Source organism: Bos taurus, chromosome 15, assembly GCF_002263795.3.
Source record: "Bos taurus isolate L1 Dominette 01449 registration number 42190680 breed Hereford chromosome 15, ARS-UCD2.0, whole genome shotgun sequence".
In the NCBI taxonomy this organism is placed as follows: Eukaryota; Metazoa; Chordata; class Mammalia; order Artiodactyla; family Bovidae; genus Bos; species Bos taurus.
In genome coordinates this window covers 45,886,436-45,909,059 of record NC_037342.1, presented here as the reverse complement: position 1 = coordinate 45,909,059, position 22,624 = coordinate 45,886,436, and the positions used below count along the sequence as shown (strand labels likewise).

The following is a 22,624-nucleotide window of genomic DNA, read 5'->3' as shown; positions in this document are numbered from 1 at the left end:
AATTTTTAATAAGTAGAGACTAGCTAATAATGCCTAATTATAAAATTGCTAGTAGCTTTTCATATACTTTTTAAAATCAAAATATAGTTGATTTACAATATTATATTTGTTTCAGGTATACAATACAGTGATCCAATATTTTTATATAAATTATAGCTTTTCATATGCTTTATTAAGCTGTAGACAAATATAGGAAAGTAAATTGCAACAACACAAGGCCCCTACACTTGCAGAGAGAAGTAGCCTATTCTGAGTCTTGGGTGATTGTAAGGAGTTACATTTCCAAAAATAACACACTGACATACCCTCTAACCATCTCTCTGTTCAGATGAATAAAGTTGTATATTTTATTGGCCAAGAAATATTTATTTAAATAAATATGCTGGTAATAATACCTTTGCCCAGAATGCAGTTTACAAGAACAAGGGGTTCATTACATAATACTGCTAAGATTTCAGTCAAATTCCTTCTAGTCATATTTAAACAAATGAACAAGTAAGACTGATTCTATTTGGTACAGTGTAGTATTTTGATACTATTCATGACCTAATATTTGCATTTATTATATTAAGAATATTTTTCTGTCATTACCTCTATTTAGATTATAGTATTTTAATGTCTGCATGATATTGCACTTAATGTATAGACTAAAAATTGATTAATCAGTCTTCTGTGGAAGTTTAATATATTTCCATAGTTTTCTTTTGGTAAATATAAATGTCTGTATTTACTATTAAGAAATTTGATATTTCTTAATCAAATATTTCTGTTTCAAATGTTTTCAATATTGTTAGCATTTATGATACATACTGCCAACTTTTCTTCCAGCGAGGCTGTGCCACTTTGTACCGACTTGTATCCTAGCAAGATGTGCAAGGTTTAGTTTCTGAAACCTGCGAAAACTGCCTATAGATGTTACACACATGCTTTGCCCACATGGCTCCACATTATATTCCTTTACTATATTTCTTTATAGGCATAATGTGCTAAACACTATCCTGAGCCCTGCTAATAAAGTGATGAACAAACAAATGTGATCTCTGGTTCCTTGGAGCTTACAGTCTAATTAGGGAGACTGAGTATTAAATAAACAACTGCACCCAGTCACTAGTTCAGTGTGGGCACTGACCTTGATAAATCAGGGAATGAAGCTCTGAACCCCTGTAGGCCAAGGGGTGATATATTGCCAATACAAAAATTCACAGTTTTCTGTCTCCCTGCCTTGTAATTCACACTAGCATGATCAGTTATGGTCCCACTACTTCATGGGCTAAATCGGTATCCTCCAACTAGAAGAGGTCACATCCAGAAGTCTCCTGCTGCTTTTCCATAATGAAGCCTATGCTTCCTTGAAAGGCTTTTCTCCTTCTGCTTCCCTTTTTTGTATCTTCTGTCTCAGAACTAAAATTCAGTAACAAATCCAGGAAGAGCCACTTAGAAAAACGCTAGTTTTACATTTTTTTTGCCTTAAATATTGGAGTTCAGTCATGTTTTATGCTCATAGTCATCCCTTTCCACCCCACCAGGATACATGCTTCATGAACGTGTTCTATGTAAATTACAGTAGAGCAGACAAAGTGAGATCAAGTTCTAGCCTGTATACTAAGACCTTGTCTTGAAGAAATCCAACTTCTAGCTTGTAATTCACCTCTCTTCCTTGTCCTGAATTACTTCCTTGGTGGTGCCTTGGAAACTCTAGTCCCTAATTTAGGCTTGAAGAGCTCCTCTGCACTTCTTAGAAGACACAGATCCTAAGTTTAAGAGCACTGGTGGTGGTGGTTTAGTCACTAGTCTTGTCTCACTCTTGTACTCCATGGACTGTAGCCCCCCAGTCTTCTCTGTCATGGGATTCTCCAGGCAGAATACTGGAAGGGGTTGCCATTTCCTCCTCCAGGGGATCTTCCCAACCCAGGGATCAAACCACTTCTCCTGCCCTGCAGGTGGTCTCCTGCATTGTAGGTGGAATTTTTACCGCTGAACCACCAGGGAAACCCAGTTATTTATCTAAGATTTAATACCTCCCTTCTACTTGTGCTAGCTCTCCCAGGCTTAGTTAGCGTCATGGCCCTGGTGCAGGTGTAGAGTATGGCGTAAGGCTCTCTTTACTTCTTGGTTGCGCAGGCAGTAAATGATGGGGTTGAGCAGTGGTACAATGACAGCGTAAAGTACAGACACCAGCTTGTTGGTGTCAAAAGCTGAGAGTGCCTTTGGGCGGGCATAGATGAAGATACTGGCTGCATAGAAGATGACCACCACAGTAAGGTGAGAGGCACAGGTAGAAAAGGCTTTATGGCGCCCAGCAGCTGAGGGAATGCGCATCACAGCACTGGTGATGGCCATGTAGGAGGCTCCAGTGACAGAGAGTGGCCCCAGTAGGATAAAAATGGCCAGGACAAAGTCTGTAAGCTCTGCCGTGGACATGTCAGTGCACGAAAGGTTGAGCAATGGAGAGACATCACAGAAAAAGTGATTGATGATGTTGGGGCCACAGTAAGAGAGGCGAGAAATGAGAAAAACTTTGACCATGGAAATGCCAAAACCTCCTGCCCAGGAGCCAGCTGCCAGCTGCACACACAGCTGGCCACTGACAATGACAGGGTAGTGGAGAGGATGGCAGATGGCCACATAGCGATCGTAAGCCATAACTGCAAGGAGGACACACTCAGTGCAGCCCAGGCCCAGGAAAAAGCAGAGCTGCGTCATGCAGCCCTCAAAGGAGATTAGCTGTCCACGGCCCCGTTTGGACCCAACAAAGCCAGCTAGCATCTTGGGAATAGTGACTGTCACGTACCAAATCTCCAGGAAGGACATATTAGCCAGAAAGAAATACATGGGTTTGTGGAGGCTGGGGTGGCTCCTGATTGCCACAATGATGAGTATGTTTTCAGTCAGCACCAACACATAGGCTAACAGAGAAAGGGCAAATAATAGTGCCCGCAGTGGTACCAGAGCTGGGAAGCCCAGCAACACAAACTCACTCACTCTCCCACTCTGATTCTTCCTCTCCATGGTGTCGGTCATGCCCATTGCTTTTCAGGGGAGAATAGAGTGTGTTCAGGAGGCAGCAGCAGAAACTCAATCTTTCTCCTGATGGGTTTATAGTGGCAGAAGGCAATGTGAGTAGTGCATGTAATTCATCAGTGAACTGAAGCCATTGTTTTCTTCTGTAATCTGGAAATGAGCAGAGACAAAAGTAGACAAAAATAAACTATCTTGTATTGGAATAGGATGAGAGTGTATTCTGGCTCTTGGAGAAGCATGGGTTGATAAGCACCAATTGGTCCCTGAAAAATATAGATGAAACCCAGAAATATTAAGAGTCTTAGCTGCTCTGAAGTGAGAGTTTGTCTATGAACTACATCATGACTCCGTTTTGAAGAAATAATTTATATCTTAAAGGCATTATGATAAGTAAAATAAACCAGAGAGAGAAAGACAAATACTCTGTGTCTCTGTTTTATATGGAATCTGAAAACATCAAAACTGCTAATCAGTTTATACCCGAGTTTCTCTTTTCTTTATGCTTTGTGAGCAGTACTTGAGCATTTCTCAGTGTTTGAGCCACTTGTCAGGCTCCTTGTCCATGGAGTTTTCCAGGCAAGAATACTTGGATGGGTGCTTTAATGTAATTACAAAATGTCATATCCCTGGCTTACATTGCCCGTCACTCCCATTCTTACCATCCACACCCACCATTTATTTATTTCAAAAGTATTGGTGGATCAAATACATTCCAGACTATAGGCTGAGTTGAGGTAGAGAAAGGGTAAATAAAACATGTGCCTAGTCTGCAAGGAGCTCGTAATCTGGTGGTGGAGACATGTCTTCATCTCCTCATTCCTGAAAGTTTAATCTTCCACCTATTCTCGTACTATATACTAGCTTCATAAATGGGAACTTCTAAATTATAATTGTCATCAGAACCTTAACTTTGATCCGTTATTCTCAATACCCACCTCATGTGCGATTAACTGTGCATTTGACCCTTTGGGCCTTAGATATTCCTGTGTATCTGTCAGTCTCTTCTGCCTCCACCTTTGATGCTCTGCACATTTGAAAATAAGCAAATAAATTAAAAAGATTAGGCTCCTAATTGACCTTACTGCCTATGGTCTCTCCCCTAAAGCTTAAATCTGAGCGTTTCATCCCCCTGCTTAAAACCTTCTGCGGTACCACCCTGTCTACACAATCAAGTTCAAGCTATTTAACAAGGTGTCACCAAACAAGGTGTTATCTCTTGTCACGGCCTGCACTGTTTTTTATACCCTGCAGCTCTTGGCATCCAGCACCTAATGTATCACCTAATTCCTACTTAACTTTCAATTTTTGACTCATGTGGCATCTCCTCATAGAACCGTTAGCTGTCCTTTCTTTCTTTTCTTTTTCACTGATTTGTTAAGGTTCCTCTCATTACTCTTTCTCTAATAGTAGAGCCTGGGAAATCCCATATGTCACTGTTACTAGTGGTGTCAGTGCTGCTATTGCTTAGGTAGATATAAAATAAAAGAGGAACCACACGCCAAAGTGGCCATATATATCCTTATGGTATAGCAAAGAGTGGGTATAATTCCCTTGATGTCACATAGGCCGCTCAAGCATAACATGTCTGGAAAATTTTTCCTAAGTCTATTTTCCTCTATCACAATGAATGATATTAGTTTCTCTGCAGTGTGTACCACACCAGAGATCTGGAGGTTTCTTATATCTTCTATACCTATTCTACCCACCCCAACCCCACAACTAATCCAAGTTTTATCTAAACTTCCTCTTTAATTAATCTCCTAAATTTGTCCCATTTCTACTGTCTTCTCCTTAGTCCTTTATACCAATCAGGTCCTTGTTATTTCTTGACTTATTTTTCAATAGCCTATTACCTGGTCTTTTTTCTTCCAACCTCAGCTCTTATCAATCTAATTTCTACTTGTTTCTGAAGCTGCTGCTAAGTCACTTCAGTCGTGTCCGACTCTGTGCGACCCCATAGACGGCAGCCCACCAGGCTCCCCCGTCCCTGGGATTCTCCAGGCAAGAACACTGGAGTGGGTTGCCATTTCCTTCTCCAATGCATGAAAGTGAAAGGTGAAAGTGAAGTCGCTCAGTCGTGTCCAACTCTCAGCGACCCCATGGACTGCAGCCTATCAGGCTCCTCCGCCCATGGGATTTTCCAGGCAAGAGTACTGGAGTGGGTTGCCATTGCCTTCTCTGTACTTGTTTCTAGAGTGAAACTTTATATAGATATCTCATCCCAAGAGCATATGATTTGGGGGAAAACACACAAAATCCAACAGTGTGTCAAAATGTATTTCCTTCAACTGTCCTGCAGTAATGTCATTGAACACTATTTTTCTTTTTCTAAACATATTGTGCTATTCTCTCTAATTCTGTGATTTGCGTATGTTCTTCTCTGTCAAAATTGCTCCCAGGAACAAAAAAAGAAAGAAAGAAAAAATAAACTGTTCTTAGGCATTATTTACTTTTCACGTTTTAGTTTCTCAATTGTCATCTTCCAAAACTACCCATATTTCTACAGTAAAGATTATTTACAGGAATTTTTGTCTCTTCTTTTGACAGTGATTCTCATTTTAGGGTCTGCTTAAGAACTGAATAGTAAAGGTATTATAATGGTTGTATGGACACATGGATGGAGGGGAAAATGAAGAAAGGAAAGATACGGATAGAACAGATGAATTGGAAATGATAGGAATCAAATATAAAGAAAGAAAATGGATGGAAATGATTGAACAGAGAATTTAAATGAACTACCAGAAAATTTGACAGAATTGGAATAACGTATAATGAAAACAGACATTGAATATAGAAGAATGAGTAGATCTACAGGGACAAGATAGAATATAAGGAAGTTAGATTAAGAGCAGAGAACTTGTACCTTCTGTTGATAAAAAGGATGGTATTTAGGTAAAATAAATGTGCTATAATAGATAAGAGATCCAATGAGAGAAGATTAGGTGAAGATAAGTATAATATAGAAAGAATTAGGAATGAGAGATCATAAAAGTTATAGGGAGGCTAGGCAGAGTGTGAATAAATACAAAGACAGCCTATGTGTGGAAAAGATAAAGAGAATTACATTGGTCTAAGTATCAGAATGGACCAGATGTGAGAAATGCTGATAAGGGTTTGGGTTTTATTAGATGTAGAGGCAACTAGGAAGATGGATGTATTGAGTAGAAAGAAAACATGGGAGACTTGACTACTAAAGAGGAATCAGGAGATAAAATCCACTTACTTTATTCAGATGTCTTTGACTCAGTGTCTTCCCAAGATGACCAGCTGGCTAGGAAACCACTTAAAGAGCACATATGAAGGAAAATTAAAGCATCAGGACAAAGAAAGATGCTACAGAGACTCCGCCTTCTCTTCCTCCCATGGTCAGAGAGCACTGCCACACCAGGAAAGGTTCTTTTATCTTGCACCTCCCTCCTGTAGTCTCCATTTGCCCTCCTCCTTCTGATGTTTGGGATGACTTTAAAGCCAGACCCCAAGAGACCAGTAGAGATACAAGGGTGGGGGGGGAAGCGAAAGAGAGAGAGACTGGGATAGAAGACAGGAAAAGGGTGTGTTTAAGAAACAAGAAATAGAAGTTTATCAGAAAAGTTCATCAGAATAGCAGACGGTGTTCACAATACTCCTACAACCTCGTAGCTTCTCCCCTTGCCCTCCCCTTCCTTCTTTCTATCCTGCCACTTTCCTGCTTTGGCTTTAGGCCAGGCCAGTCTGGGCTTATATTCTAGCTCAAGTATGTTATCTTGGGCAATTTACTTAAACTTTGTGAGCCTTAGATTCCTAACCTAAAAAATGAGAATAATACACCTCACAAAGTTGTTAAGAGAAATAAATGTCATGATATAGAGACAACGCTTGGAACATGAGAGGGTCTCAACAATGCTACAAAATTTCTTCCTTACCTTCTAAACTCATGGGTGACATCTCTTATTAATAGTTCCATGATGTCATAGAACGAGCACTGAATTGAGAGTTTCTGGGTTTTAGTTCAATGTTTGTAATTTATATTCTGTTTAATAAGGATTTTTTATATATCAGTTGATTTGCCATAAAATGATAATAACATATTTTACAGATGTTTTGAGGATTAAATAAAACAAAATTTGTGAAAAGGTTTGTCACAATCTCAGTCCCTAGGAACAGTGTAAGTAGAGATTAATAATGTGGTCTCCATCATCACACTGCTTGTTTTCAACTATGTGACTTGAAAAAATTATTTAACATCTCTCTGCCTCTTTTTTCTTACCTGTGAAATGGAAATGATTCTAATATCCATCTCACAGAATTATGAAGATTAAATATATGGATGGAAGTTTCTTAGAACACCTGGAACATAGTTTTTCTCAAAAAAATGTTAGCTAGGGTTCAAGAAATATTTGTTGAATTTCAGCCTGTTGAAACTAGAGAAGAATTATTAGTGGGAACATTTGAGATTAAGAAAAGGGTCTTTGAGATTCTGAGTTTGAGAGATTCTTTTAAGTAATTGGGAGGAAGCAGTTCCCAATGTTTGAATAATCAGGACAAAATAAGTATGATTGGACAGTTATCATTTTCTAGTTTAGTGTGCCATCCATAAACCTGACTATGTGATAGGAATAAGACTCATTCTCCAGGAACAGAAAAAATGCTGAGAAAGTCAAGAGGAAGTAATCACAAGAACATGATGCAGCAGTGAGGAGAGAAAGAACATCTACAAATACTCTTAAAATGAAAACCTAATTTTGAGTGCCATAGACATTGTATTAAACCCCATTTTGCATAAAGAAAAATATGTATGCACATAAATATTATTGCCATGCTTATTGCCATGCTGTTAGTTGGAAAAACTGTCAAAACCAACAGCTGCTTGAATTACATTGATTTGGTGGATATGGTAGTATTACTTAAATGAGGAATGTTTGCAAACCTCATTAAGACTTAGAAGTTGATGTCAGTTTGCCTTTGGTGATTATTATCAGCCAACAGACCACACCAACAGGATAAATAAAACAGCCATAATCATTTCAATATATGTACTATTTTTAAAACATACTTTTATTTATTGATTTACTTTTGACTGTGTTGGGTCTTTGTTGCTGCGTGGACTTCTAGTTGTGGTGAGCGGGAGCTACTCTCCAGTTGCAGTGCACAGGCTTTCACTGTAGTGGCTTCTCTCGTAGACCGTGGGCTCCATAGTCATGGTGCAGGGGCTTAGTTGCTCTGTGGCCAGTGGAATCTTCCTGGATCAGGGATCAAACTCGTGTCTCCTGCATTGGCAAGTATATTCTTTACCTCTGAGCCACCAGAGAAGTCCCAATATATATTTACTATGAAATCCATTTGATAAACACTCATGAGGATAAAGGGGATACATCCTTAAGATTAAAAAAAAAAAGGTACAGGTTTAAAATTCTTCATTCAAAACAAATGGGGCTCTTGAACTTTTCAGGTTTTAGAAAAATAATATGCTGCATACACCATTTGTTTCCAAAGAGTTCTATAATCAAATGCATCAACATATCTACACTTCCCTGGTGGACATGACTGAGCGACTTCACTTTCACTTTTCACTTTCATGCATTGAAGAAGGAAATGGCAACCCACTCCAGTGTTCTTGCCTGGAGAATCCCAGGAACGGAGGAGCCTGGTGGGCTGCCGTCTATGGGGTCGCACAGAGTTGGACATGACTGAAGCAGCAGCAGCAGCTGGTGGCTCAGCTGGTAGAGAGTCTGCCTGCAATGCAGGAGACCTGGATTCGATCCCTGGGTTGGGAAGATCCCCTAGAGAAGAGAACAGCTACCCACTCCAGTATTTTGGCCTGGAAAATTCCATGGATTGTACAGTCCATGGGGTCACAAAGAGTCAGACATGACTGAGTGACTTTCATTTCACTTCAATATATCTACAGCAAAATATATGACTATACAATGTGAATTACATCAGTAAATAATCAGTTTATAACAGATTTTTTAGTCCAGTGTCTTAAGACCCCAAACATAGGAAAAACTGCTCAGTTTCAAAGCTGCTTGGATTTTTGAATTGCAGATAAAGGCTTATGAAATCTATTCCTATTTATAACCAAATGTATGTGCCAAGTGGAAAAATGTCAGGTATGTTCTTTTTTTTTTTTTTAACTTTTTTTAAATTTTATTTTATTTTTAAACTTTACATAATTGTACTAGTTTTGCCAAATATCAAAATGAATCCACCACACATATACATGTGTTCCCCATCCTGAATCCTCCTCCCTCCTCCCTCCCCATCCCTCTGGGTCATCCCAGTGCACTAGCCCCAAGCATCCAGTATCGTGCATCGAACCTGGACTGGCATCTTGTTTCATACATGATATTTTACATGTTTCAATGCCATTCTCCCAAATCTTCCCACCCTCTCCCTCTCCCACAGAGTCCATAGACTGTTCTATACATCAGTGTCTCTTTTGCTATCTCATACACAGGATTATTGTTACCATCTTTCTAAATTCCACATATATGCGTCAGTATACTGTATTGGTGTTTTTCCTTCTGGCTTACTTCACTCTGTATAATAGGCTCCAGTTTCATCCACCTCATTAGAACTGATTCAAACGTATTCTTTTTAATGGCTGAGTAATATACTCCATTGTGTATATGTACCATAGCTTTCTTATCCATTCATCTGCTGATGGACATCTAGGTTGCTTCCATGTCCTGGCTATTATAAACAGTATGAAAAAATAAGATGGCAAAAATATTCTTATTCCCCATTATTTCATGTTGCTTTGGCAACTTTTGTAATAAAATATAACCTGAAAAAGTGAATAATAAATATTGAAAATATAGATATAAAATATTATTTGAATGTATGATTATACTTAAGAGAATTCTGACATACATCACAGCAGAATCCTCTATGACCCACCTCCCAGAATATTGGAAATAAAAGCAAAAATAAACAAATGGGACCTAATTAAACTTAAAAGCTTCTGCACATCAAAGGAAACTATTAGCAAGGTGAAAAGACAGCCTTCAGAATGGGAGAAAATAATAGCAAATGAAGCAACCGACAAACAACTAATCTCAAAAATATACAAGCAACTCCTACAGCTCAACTCCAGAAAAATAAACGACCCAATCAAAAAATGGGCCAAAGAACTAAATAGACATTTCTCCAAAGAAGACATACAGATGGCTAACAAACACATGAAAAGATGCTCAACATCACTCATTATCAGAGAAATGCAAATCAAAACCACTATGAGGTACCATTTCACACCAGTCAGAATGGCTGCGATCCAAAAGTCTACAAGCAATAAATGCTGGAGAGGGTGTGGAGAAAAGGGAACCCTCTTACACTGTTGGTGGGAATGCAAACTAGTACAGCCACTATGGAGAACAGTGTGGAGATTCCTTAAAAAACTGGAAATAGAACTGCCTTATGATCCAGCAATCCCACTGCTGGGCATACACACTGAGGAAACCAGAAGGGAAAGAGACACGTGTACCCCAATGTTCATTGCAGCACTGTTTATAATAGCCAGGACATGGAAGCAACCTAGATGTCCATCAGCAGATGAATGGATAAGAAAGCAGTGGTACATATACACAATGGAGTATTACTCAGCCATTAAAAAGAATACATTTGAATCAGTTCTAATGAGGTGGATGAAACTGGAGCCTATTATACAGAGTGAAGTAAGCCAGAAGGAAAAACATAAATACAGTATACTAACGCATATATATGGAATTTAGAAAGATGGTAACAATTACCCGGTGTACGAGACAGCAAAAGAGACACTGATGTATAGAACAGTCTTATGGACTCTGTGGGAGAGGGAGAGGGTGGGAAGATTTGGGAGAATGGCATTGAAACATGTAAAATATCATGTAAGAAACAAGTTGCCAGTCCAGGTTCGATGCACGATACTGGATGCTTGGGGCTAGTGCACTGGGACGACCCAGAGGGATGGTATGAGGAGGGAGGAGGGAGGAGGGTTCAGGATGGGGAACACATGTATACCTGTGGCGGATTCATTTTGATATTTGGCAAAACTAGTACAATTATGTAAAGTTTAAAAATAAAATAAAATTAGAAAAAAAAAAAATAAGAGTACTTAATGAAAAACTATTAAGTAATTGTAAGAAATACCACAGAAAGATTCCATGTGCTCTTTGCCTATTTTCTCATTTGAAACTATAGTACATTATCACAAACAGGGTATCCACTTGGTAATACGTACGGCTTTTGTCATTGTTCAGTCGTTCAGTCATGTCCAACTCTATGCGACTCCATGAACTGCAGCATGCCAGGCTTCCCTGTCCTTCACTAACTTGTGGAGCTTGCTCAAACACATGCTCATTGAGTCAGTGATGCCATCCAATCATTTTGACCTCTATCGTCCCCTTCTCCTCCTGCCTTCAGTCTTTCCCAGCATCAGGGTCTTTTCCAATGAGTTGGCTCTTCATATCAGGTAACCAGAGTATTGGAGCTTCAGCTTCAGCATCAGTCTTTCCAATGAATATTCAGGGTTGATTTCCCTTAGGATTGACTGGTTTGATCTCCTTGCACTCCAAGGGACTCTCAAGAGTCTTCTCCAGCACTACAATTTGAAAGCATCAATTCTTTGGCATTCAGCCTTCTTTATGGTCCAACTCTCACATCCATACATGACTACTGGAAAAACCCTAGCTTTGAGTGTAAGGAGGATACAGAATATCTTCATCACAAGAGTCTTCCTATTGCCCTTTGCAGGCAGACCCATTTCTCTTCTGACCTCTACTCCTTCCTTAAGCCCATTTCTATAATTTACCATTTCATAAATATTATATAAATGGATTCATATATTATATAATTATTTGAAATGAACTTTTTTCCTTAGCATAATTCTCTGGAGATTCATTCAGATTGTGTGTATTCGTAGTTCATTCTTTTTTTTTTTTTAATTGCTGAGTAGTGCTACATGCTGTATATACTTCAGTTGGTTTAAACATGCAGCAGTTGAAAACATCTGGGTTTTTTCCAATTTATGTTATTATGAATAAGGCTGCTAAAAACATTTATGTAGAAGTTTTTATGGGACAATAATTTTACTCTGATTTTGAGAAAAATAGTATTAAACTTGTATATCAATTTGGGGAGAATTGAGCATCATGCTACTTCAATATCTCAGTCCATGAACACAGTATGTTTCTCCTTTTATTTAGATCTTCATTCATTTCCTTCATCAGTACTTTATACTTTTCAGCACAAAGTCTTGTAAATATGTTTTTATATTTATATAACTTAAATATTTCTAAATATTGTTATTAATTTCAATGTCTTTGTGTTCATTGCAATTGCATAGAAATAAACTTGATTTTAAAAAATATTTTATTTTATTTATTTATTGGACACACAGCATGTGGGATCTTAGTTCCCCAACCAGGGCTTGAACCCATGCTCCCTCCCTCCATTGGGAGCTCAGAGTCTTAACATTGAACCACCAGGGAAGTCCCCACACTTAATTTATTTATATGTTTATTTTGTATCCTATGGTCTTTTTGAACCCACTTCTAGTTCTAAGCTTTTTTGTTGATTCTGATTTCCGAGACTTGATTCTCTGCATTTTCTGACACAAAGTTAGTATGGGATTTCCCAAGCAAGATTAGTGGAGTGGGTTGCCATTTCCTTCTTCAGGGGATCTTTCCAACCCAGGGGTGGAACCCACATCTCCTGCATTGGCAGTTGGATTCTTTGCTATTGAGCCACTGCTGCTGCTGCTGCTGCTAAGTCGTTTCAGTCGTGTCCGACTCTGTGCGACCCTAGAGATGGCAACCCACCAGGCTCCCTCGTCCCTGGGATTCTCCAGGCAAGAACACTAGGGAAGCCCATTAAGGACAAAGGGCACCTTGTCACTGCTCAATGGGTATGACAGTCTGGGCTCTCCACTGACACCTGGTGGCAGGGGAATGAAATTCCTGGCTCCTACTCACCATGGTGAGGATGAAAGTAGTCTCCCCTGCCTTTGACCACAGTTTTTCCTATTGCATTTGGAATAAGTAGAGTAGTTATCATCTAAAACATTTCTGTGTTACTAAGTTGCACCCTTTCTGGGTCGTTTGGCTACAGAGAGCACATTTTGGCTGGGGCTTTTGTGTGTGAAAAAGGGGATAAAGTGAAAGTCCCTCAGTAGTGTCCAACTGTTTGCGACCCCATAGATTGTAGCCTGCCAGGTTCCCCTGTGCATGGAATTCTCTAGGCATGAATACTGGAGTGGGTAGCCATTCCCTCTTCAGGGGATCTTCTCGACCCAGGGATCTAATCAGGGTTCGATTGCAGGCATATTCGTTACCGACAGAGCCACCAGTAAAGCCTTGATTACATTGACACGGCAACCGTTATGGTAGAAGGCAAAGAGGAACTAAAGAGCCTCTTGATGAAAGTGAAAGAAAAAATGAAAAAGCTGGCTTCAATCAACATTCAAAAAACTAAGATCATGACATCTGGTCCCATCAGTTCATGGCAAATAGATGGGGAAACAATGGAAACAGTGACAGAATTTATTTTCTTGGACTCCAAAATCACAGCAGATGGTGACTGCAGCCATGAAATTAAAAGACACTTGTTTGCTCCTTGGAAGAAAATCTATGACCAACCTAGACAGCATATTAAAAACCAGAGACATTACTTTACCCACAAAGTTCCATATAGTCAAAGATATGGTTTTTCTGGCTCTATGGTGGGTTAATGGCGACCTCGCCCAAGAGGGCTTATGCCGTACCCAGGTCTGCTGCATCCCAGAGCCCCTGCCCCCGCAGCAGCCCACTGCTGACCTCCTCAGGAGACACCCAAACACAGTTCTGTCTCAGTCTCTGTGGGGTCTCTGGGTCCTGGTGCACATAAGGTATATTTGAGCCCTCTGGGCGTCTCTGGCGGGTATGGGGTTTGATTCTAAATGCGATTTTACCTACTGTCTTGCTGGGGCTTCTCCTTTGCCCTTGAACATGGGGTATCTCCTCAAAGTCGCTCCAGCGCCGCCCAGCGCCGCTCCAGCTGGAGCTGAAGCAGACCAGAAGCTGACTGTGGCTCAGATCATGGACTTCTTACTGCCAAATTCAGACTGAAATTGAAGAAAGTAGGGGAAACCAATAGACCATTCAGGTATGACCTAAATCAAATCCCTTACAACTATACAGTGCAAATGAAAAACAGATTCAAGGGATTAGATCTGAAAGACAGAGTGCCTGAAAAACTATGGATGGAGGCTCATGACATTGTACAGGAGGCAGGGATCAAGACCATGCCCAAGAAAAAGAAATGCAAAAAGGCAAAATGGTTGTCTGAGGAGGCCTTACAAACAGTTATGAAAAAGAACAGAAGAGAAAGGCAAAGGAGAAAAGGAAAGATATACCCATCTGAATGCAGAGTTCCAAAGAATTGCAAGGAGAGAGAAGAAAGCCTTCCTCTGTGATCAGTGCAAAGAAATAGAGGAAAACAATAGAATGGGAAAGACTAGAGATCTCTTCAAGAAAATTAGAGAAACCAAGGGAACTTTTCATGCAAAGATGGGCACAATAAAGGACAGAAATAGGATGGACCTAACAGAAGCAGAAGATATTAAAAGGAAGGTGGCAAGAATACACAGAACTATACAAAAAAGATCTTCATGACCCAGATAATCATGATGGTGTGATCACTCACCTACAGCCAGGCATTCTGGAATGGAAAGTCAAGTGGGCCTTAGGAACCATCACTATGAACAAAGCTGGTGGAGGTGATGGACTTCCAGTTGACCTATTTCAAATCCTGAAAGATGATGCTGTGAAAGTGCTGCACTCAATATGCCAGCAAATTTGGAAACCTCAGCAGTGGCCACAGGACTGGAAAAGGTCAGTTTTCATTCCAATCTCAAAGAAAGTCAATGCCAAAGAATGCTCAAACTACTGCACAATTGCACACATCTCACATGCTAGCAAAGTAATGCTCAAAATTCTCCAAGTCAGGCTTCAACAGTACATGAACTGTGAACTTCCAGACGTTCAAGCTGTGTTTAAAAAGGCAAAGGAATCAGAGATCAAATTGCCAACATCCGTTGGATCCTCGAAAAAGAAAGAGAAATCCAGAAAAAAAACATCTATTTATGCCTATGCCAAAGCCTTCACCTGTGTGGATCACAACAAACTTTGGAAAATTCTTAAAGAGATGGGACTACCAGATCGCCTTACCTGCCTCTTGAGAAACCTGTATGCAGGTCAAGAACCAACAGTTAGAACTGGACCTAAAACAACACACTGGTTGCAGATTGGGAAAGGAGTAAGTCAAGGTTGTATATTGTTACCTTGCTTATTTAATTTATATGCAGACTACATCATGAGAAATGCTGTACTGGATGAAGCACAAGCTGGAATCAGGATTGCCGGGAGAAATATCAATAACCTCAGATATGAGGATGACACCCTAATGGCAGAAAGTGAAGAACTAAAGAGCCTCTTGATGAAAGTGAAAGAGGAGAGTGAAAGGGTTGGTTTAAAAATCATCATTCAGAAAACTAAGATCATGGCATCTGGTCCTATCACTTCATGACAAATAGATAGGGAAACAGTGGAAAGACTTTATTTTCTTGGGCTCCAAAATCATTGCAGATGGTGACTGCAGCCATGAAATTAAAAGGGATTTGCTCCTTGGAAGGAAAGTTATGACTAACCTAGACAGCTTATTAAAAACCAGAGACATTACTTTGCCAACAGAGATCTGTCTAATCAAGGCTGTGGTTTTTCTAGTGGTCATGTATGGATGTGACAGTTGGGTTCCAAAGAAGGTTGAGTGCTGAAAAATTGATGCTTTTGAACTGTGGTCTTGGAGAAGACTCTTGAGAGTCCTTGGATAGCAAGGAGATCAAACCAGTCCATCCTAAAGGAAATCAGTCCTGAATATTAACTGGAAGGACTGATGCTGAAGCTGAAGCTCCAGTATTTTGGCCACCTGATGGGAAGAACTGACTCATTAGAAAAGATTCTGATGCTGGGAAAGATTGAAAGCAGGGGGAGAAGGGGACGACAGAGGATGAGACGGTTGGATGGCATCACCGACTCAATGGACATGAGATTGAGCAAGCTTCGGGAGTTGGTGATGGACAGGGAAGCCTGGCATGCTGCAGTCCATAGGGTTCCAAAGAGGGACACAACTGAGCAACTGAACTGACTGACGAACAACCCTAAATTCGAGTGCCTCTATAATCACAGCTTCAGGATACACGAATCCAAAATGACAGAATTTAAAAGATAAATAGAAAATTCTTAGAATCCAGGAGGAAATTTGTCTAATTCTCTCTCAGTAATTGTTATAGTAGCTAGAAAAACTCAGTAAGGACACAAAAGACTTGAGCATAATGTGCATTTTTTCTGTATAGAGATAAGTGAGTATGCTAAAATAAAAAATCTAAATCTCTATTATCATTGCTTGGGCAGTCAAATTTAACATTTCATGTTATAGTTCATATTATTTTCCTTTTGTTTAAGAATAGAATTTCTGAGTTCCCAACTTTAATCTACAAGTATTTTTACCTGATATGCATCATAATATCATACTATCATTCATTTATCATCAATAATCCACAGAGTAAATTTTGTAGACATGAAGATATTACACAATGATTCCTTAATTATGAGATAATAATTATTTATTTTTGTGAACTTATGTCAGTAAAAAAAACAATTTTTGTAACAATTTGTGATTTGTCACATATACATTATTTGAACAGGTGTAACTTCAGATATAAAATACTAAGAGGTTAAATTTATTTCCAGATGTTAGATATAAATTTTAGTAAAGTATCAGTACTTGAAAAGAAAATATTTACAGGAGAAAATGAAAAGCTATTGGCTTATCAAATATATTTTTAGAGGAAATAGATGCAATGTTAAAAAAAAGAAAAGAAAAACAGAGCTCTTAGTTTCAATGAATGTAGCACAAATATATCATTGATGTAATAGTACTTCCTGCCTCTCAGTAAAATCATACTGATGCAACAACAAAGACAAGTGAAAAAACTCAGAAATCTATTACAAATGAACGTACTTTCTGCCAATCTAGTTACATGACTATATTATCCATATATTAAACAATAAGATATTTGTTGAAAAATACTGTTTCAATCAAGAAATTTTAACGTTCTAGAAGACAATACGGAGAGTAGGACACATTACATTACAATGTACAGTTCTTTTCTCTGTGAACCATTTATATATTCCTGCACTGCAAGGGTCCAACTTGACCATGTGACTTGCTGTACCTCTCCTCTGTGCAAGAATTTTACATCTCTCTCTGCTAATTTTGCCCATGTGACCTCCTTTGTTCTGTGAATGTGGGTTTGAAGTGTTTGTCCTTTCAGAGCTGAAACTTTTAACAGTTATTTTGTGGTTTACCAACTCTGTATTCTTCCTCAGCCATGAAACAATATTTGAGATAGAGAATGCTCCATTCACACAGGTCTCCTGTGAAAAGAACATGGAGTAAGACTGCAGTAAACCCACACTGAAAATGTAGCATAAGTAAAATATAAGTCAATGTTGATGAAAGTCACTGAGATTTTAATGGATGAGGTACATCACCACCTATGCTATCACTACTATCCTGACTTACAGCTAGATGACAGATACTCCTATGGACAAACGTGTTGCCTGCCACTTCAGTAAACAAAAGATGTTGCCTGCTATCAAGCCACCAGCCACTCCAGCCAAACCTGACAGTGAGGAGAGTTTGGGGGGAGAAAAGCAGGATATTGGCCTTTGATGAGCTCCCCTCATAGCTCAGCTGGTAAATGCATATCAAAGGAATAATTTCAATGAGCCCAGAGTCTTGCATCTTCTCATACATAGAAAAACACTAAAATCATTCATTTGAAATGTCTATTTCTTATGATTAGCGGTAATGTTGATCTTCAACTACATGGTGGGTTTTTTTGTTGTTGTTTGTTTTGTTTTGTTTTTCCCACCAAAACCTCCTGTATTTCCTAGCTCCTCCCTTACCTCTTTGGAACAGTTCCTCAGCGGTATCCGTGAGGCTGCATCCTGGGCTATAGTCCTCAGAAAGGTACTGAACAAAGCATAATTCTAAACTTTTAGGTTGTACGTTTTCTTTTCAGTTGATGCTTCCATAACAAATATTCTGAAAATTCTCTCCTTTGGGGCAAAATGTCTGGGGAAAAATAACACAGATGCAGGCCTTCAATAGATGACCATGAGCAATACTTCCAGTTAAATGTAAAGAAAGAGATTCATGGGAGCTCTGGTTCAAGATGGCCACATAGACAGGATCCTGAACTCACATCCTCCCACAGATGCACTAACTCTACAGCCACAGATGGAAGTTTCCTCTGAAAGAAACCCCCTAATTAGATGAGTGATCCCCGCACATTGGAATAATGAGGTAAAAACAAAAAATCAGCTAGGAGAGACTGAGACACAATCTTATCATAACCCAACCCCCAGCACTATGGCCACAGTTGGGAGAGAACTCACAATCCTCCACTTCCCTGAGGAGTGAAGAGTTTAAACGCTATACATGGTACCCCAATTTTAAGACTTGTGCCTAAGAGACAAGCCCTCAAAATATATAGCTGCAAATGCCAACAGAGCTTGTGTACATGAGGCCCACAAGGCTATAGCAACCTGAGAAATAGTTCTTAAATGGCTCACACAGAACCTCCCACCCCAAGGCCCCAGGGTTCAGCAGAGGCAGCCAACTGAAAAGTGCTCAGACTTTCCATGAGATAGACCTATTTGCTTATCTTAAAACATCAGCCTGAGGGGCAAGCATCTAATTTAACACACATCTAGAGACTTCCTGAAATACTCTCCAAAGATGGAGGCCAGTGGGCACTATCTTTGCACTCTCACTCTGCCTCACACCAGTTCCCAAGTATCTCTTGAGAAGGAGCTTGTGCATTTGTCTGGTACCCCGATTTGTGTGGGTGTCACCCCAGGGACACCTCTTGATCACCTGGCTCTGGTGGCCAGCTAGGTTTATATTCTCAGGTCCCTTAGGACTTAATAAACAGAGAAAGAGTTCTCCACTGGCCACATCCCAAGGCACAGCAGAAAGGCAATAGACTAAGGTGCCCAGTCTTTCTGTAAAAGAGGCCTGTTAGCTTATCTTCATAGGTGCAGCCTTGGGGACAGGCTTCATATTAAACACACATCTAAAGGCCCCTTGTGACCCTCTCCAGAGACCTCAGAGAGCAGGCACTATCTTCAAGCTCTCCCTCTGCTGCACTGCAGATTGCCAGTATCTCCCAGGAAGGAGTGCACATGTCCAGTGCCCTGGTTTTTGTAACTAATGCCCAGTGGATGCCCCCTGATTACACAGTGACCAGTGGGGTTAGGTTCATGGGCCCCATAGGACCATAACAAACAGAGAAATAGTTCTTAACCAGCTGCACCTTAGGGCACAGCAGAAAAAAGTCAATAGACTACGACATCCAGCCTTTCTGTGAAAGAAGCCTATTAGCTTATCTTTAAGGACGGTAAAGAATCTGCCTGCAATGCAGGGCGAACCTGGGTCTGATCCCTGGGTAGGTAAGATCCCCTGGAGGAGGGCATGGCAACCCTCTCCAGTATTCTTTTCTGGAGAAAGAGAATCACTATGGACAGAGGAGACTGGCAGGCTACAGTCCATGGGGTCGCAGAGTCAGACAAAACTGAGAGACTAAGCACAGCACAGCACAAAGCTTTGACCTAAAGGGCAGGCTTCTAATAAAATACAAATTTAAGGGCCAACTGTGATCCTCTTCAGAGACCTTCAAGGGCAGGCACTATCTTCACACTCTCCACCCACCACACTCCAGATGGCCAGTATCTCCCAGAAAGGATTGAGAAATGGACTACTGCCTGCCATATCAGCAAACACAGATGTCACAGTCATCAGGGATTGCAGCCTTCCAATGTGAGCTCCAGAACCCTCAGGGCACTCAAAAAGGAGAAGAATACCTGCTATCTGATAGCCATTAGACTGTCATACCCGTCATTCCTAGGATGAGCTCCAAGGAAGCTCAGAATGTGAAAAAAACACAGGACACTGGCCCGGGATAGCTGAGATGCATATGAAAGGAATGATTTCCACTGAGCCCAGACTCTTATACCTTTCCATACATAGAAAAGTGCTAAATTCCATAGCTTGGGATATCTGGTTTTCTTTCATCAACAGTAATCTATTGATGTTCAGACAACCTGCCATTTTTGCAAAACTTCTATATAACCTGACTCCTCCCCTTACCCTCACCTCCTCTCAGGGTCATTTGAGATGCTGTCTCCTGGGCTTGAAGTCCCACCAAATAAAACATAGCTCTCAAATTTAGTGTTTTTTTAAGTTGACAGGAGTCTGTGTGAAAGTCTTGTGTCCCGCCCAGTTGCTGTGGCTGCCACCCAGGTAATGCCCCTGGATTGCCTGGCTCTGGTGGCTGATAGTTCTTATGTTCATAAGTTCCCTCAGTTCAGTTCAGTTCAGCCGCTCAGTTGTGTTCGACTCTTTGTGACCCCATGAATCGCAGCATGCCAGGCCTCCCTGTCCATCACCAACTCCTGGAGTTCACTCAAACTCATGTCCATAGAGTCGGTGATGCCATCCAGCCATCTGATGCCATCCAGCCATCTCATCCTCTGTTGTCCCCTTCTCCTCCTGCCCCCAATCCCTCCTGGCATCAGAGTCTTTTCCAATGAGTCAACTCTTCAAATGAGGTGGCCAAAGTACTGGAGTTTCAGCTTTAGCATCATTCCTTCCAAAGAAATCCCAGGGCTGATCTCCTTCAGAATGGACTGGTCGGATCTCCTTGCAGTCCAAGGGACTCTCAAGAGTCTTCTCCTAGGACTATACAAATAGAGAAACAGTATTTAACTAGATATTGCCCCCAGAACATAGCATAAAGATAGCAGGCTGAAATATACCTCTGTCTTTCTGGGAAAGAGACCAATAAACTTATTTTCATAGCCGTGGCTTAAGGGACAAGATTCAAATTAAATATATATTGAAATGTATATAATTCTCTCCAGAGATTAAGGAAGCTAGTGGGTGCCATCTTTGCCTTCTCCCTTTGTCCCTCCCCCAGGTATCAGTGTCTCCGAGAAAAGAACTTGTACATAAAGCTCATACACTGACATTGTGACTGCCACCCTTGATAACCTAGCTCTGGTGGCCAGTGAGATTTGTATACATGGGTTCAAGGGATGGTAGTAAACAAAAGCAGCTCTGAATTGGTTATAGCCCCAAACAGTGAAGAAGGAACAGATAGAAATGTTCATTCCCAGTAGTCTCCTGAAAGAGGTATATTTGAATACTTCAGTCCTTGTTGCCTATGGGTCTGACTTCCAATTAACCTGAATCTAGGTGCTAACAGCGATCTTCCCCTTTGGGACACTGATAACTCTTAGCATACCCTCAACTACTGGGAGCCCACTAACAATAAAGCAGGTTACTTGGACAATCACAAGAGTCTGAGAGACAACCGAGGGCTAGGGCAACATTGAACAAGAAGTTTTATCTCATATATCTCACTCATATCTCATATCTCATATATCTCATATATCTCACTCACTCATATCTCACTCCTTCAAGACTGAGCAAGGTGGCTGTTTTATCTGGTGTTAAAAAACCCACACAGAGTCAAGGAAAATGAAACAGAGGGATATGTTCCAAATGAAGAGCAAGCTAAAACCTCAGGAAAAAAAAAAAAAAACTTATGAAATGAGATGTTATTTACCAAATGAAGTTAAAAATAATAGTCATAAAGATGCTCACTAAGTTCAGGAGAGAAATGGATGAACAAAGTGAGAATTTTAATAAAGAGACAATATAAGGAAGTAGCAAACAAAAGTCACAGAACTGAAGAATACAATAACTGAAGTGAAAAATATACTGTGACTGCTACTACTGCTAAGTCACTTCAGTCGTGTCCGACTCTGTGAGGCCCCATAGATGGCAACCCACCAGGCTCCCCGGTCCCTGGAATTCTCCAGGCAAGAACACTGGAGTGGGTTGCCATTTCCTTCTCCAATGCATGAAAGTGAAAAGTGAAAGTGAAGTCGCTCAGTCGGGTCCGACTCTTAGCAACCCCATGGACTGCAGCCTACCAGGCTCCTCCTTTCAGGGGATTCTCCAGGCAAGAGTGCTGGAGTGGGGTGCAAAAGGATCAGTGAGCTCAAAGATAGGTTAGTGGCACTTATCTAGTGGCACTTATCTAATTACAGCAGCAAAAAGAAAAGAGAATGAAAAATAATGGAGATAGCTTAAGGAACTTAAAGGACACATTGAAGAGAATAACATTTACATTAAAGGAATCCTCCAGGAGAGAGAGAAAGAGGTATGAATATAGTGAGACAGTAAAAAAGTTATCATATAATGATAAAAGGGTCAAATCCAATAGCATTTGTAAATATTAGTGTACTCAAATATGACCACCAGAATATATAAAGCAAAAATTAAAAGACCTTAAGAGAGAAATAAATAGCTATACAATAATACTGCTGCTGCTGCGGCTAAGTCACTTCAGTCGTATCCGACTCTGTGTGACCCCATAGACGGCAGCCCACCAGGCTCCCCTGTCCCTGGGATTCTCCAGGCAAGAACACTGGAGTGGGTTGCCATTTCCTTCTCCAATGCATGAAAGTGAAAAGTC

General features: G+C 40.3%; 1 protein-coding gene across 1 annotated transcript; it reads right to left on the bottom strand.

Annotated features, from left to right (window-relative positions):
- Positions 1-2,049: 2,049 nt before the first annotated feature.
- OR6A2 (olfactory receptor family 6 subfamily A member 2) lies at positions 2,050-3,027 on the bottom strand. The gene has a single exon (NM_001390111.1). The coding sequence runs from the start codon at positions 3,025-3,027 to the stop codon at positions 2,050-2,052; it is 978 nt and encodes a 325-aa protein (NP_001377040.1).
- Between the last annotated feature and the right edge of the window lie 19,597 nt (positions 3,028-22,624).

What these genes read in the sequence shown, in the direction of transcription:
- OR6A2 (NM_001390111.1), bottom strand. Translation starts at nt 3,027, where the DNA reads ATGGGCATGACCGACACCATGGAGAGGAAGAATCAGAGTGGGAGAGTG.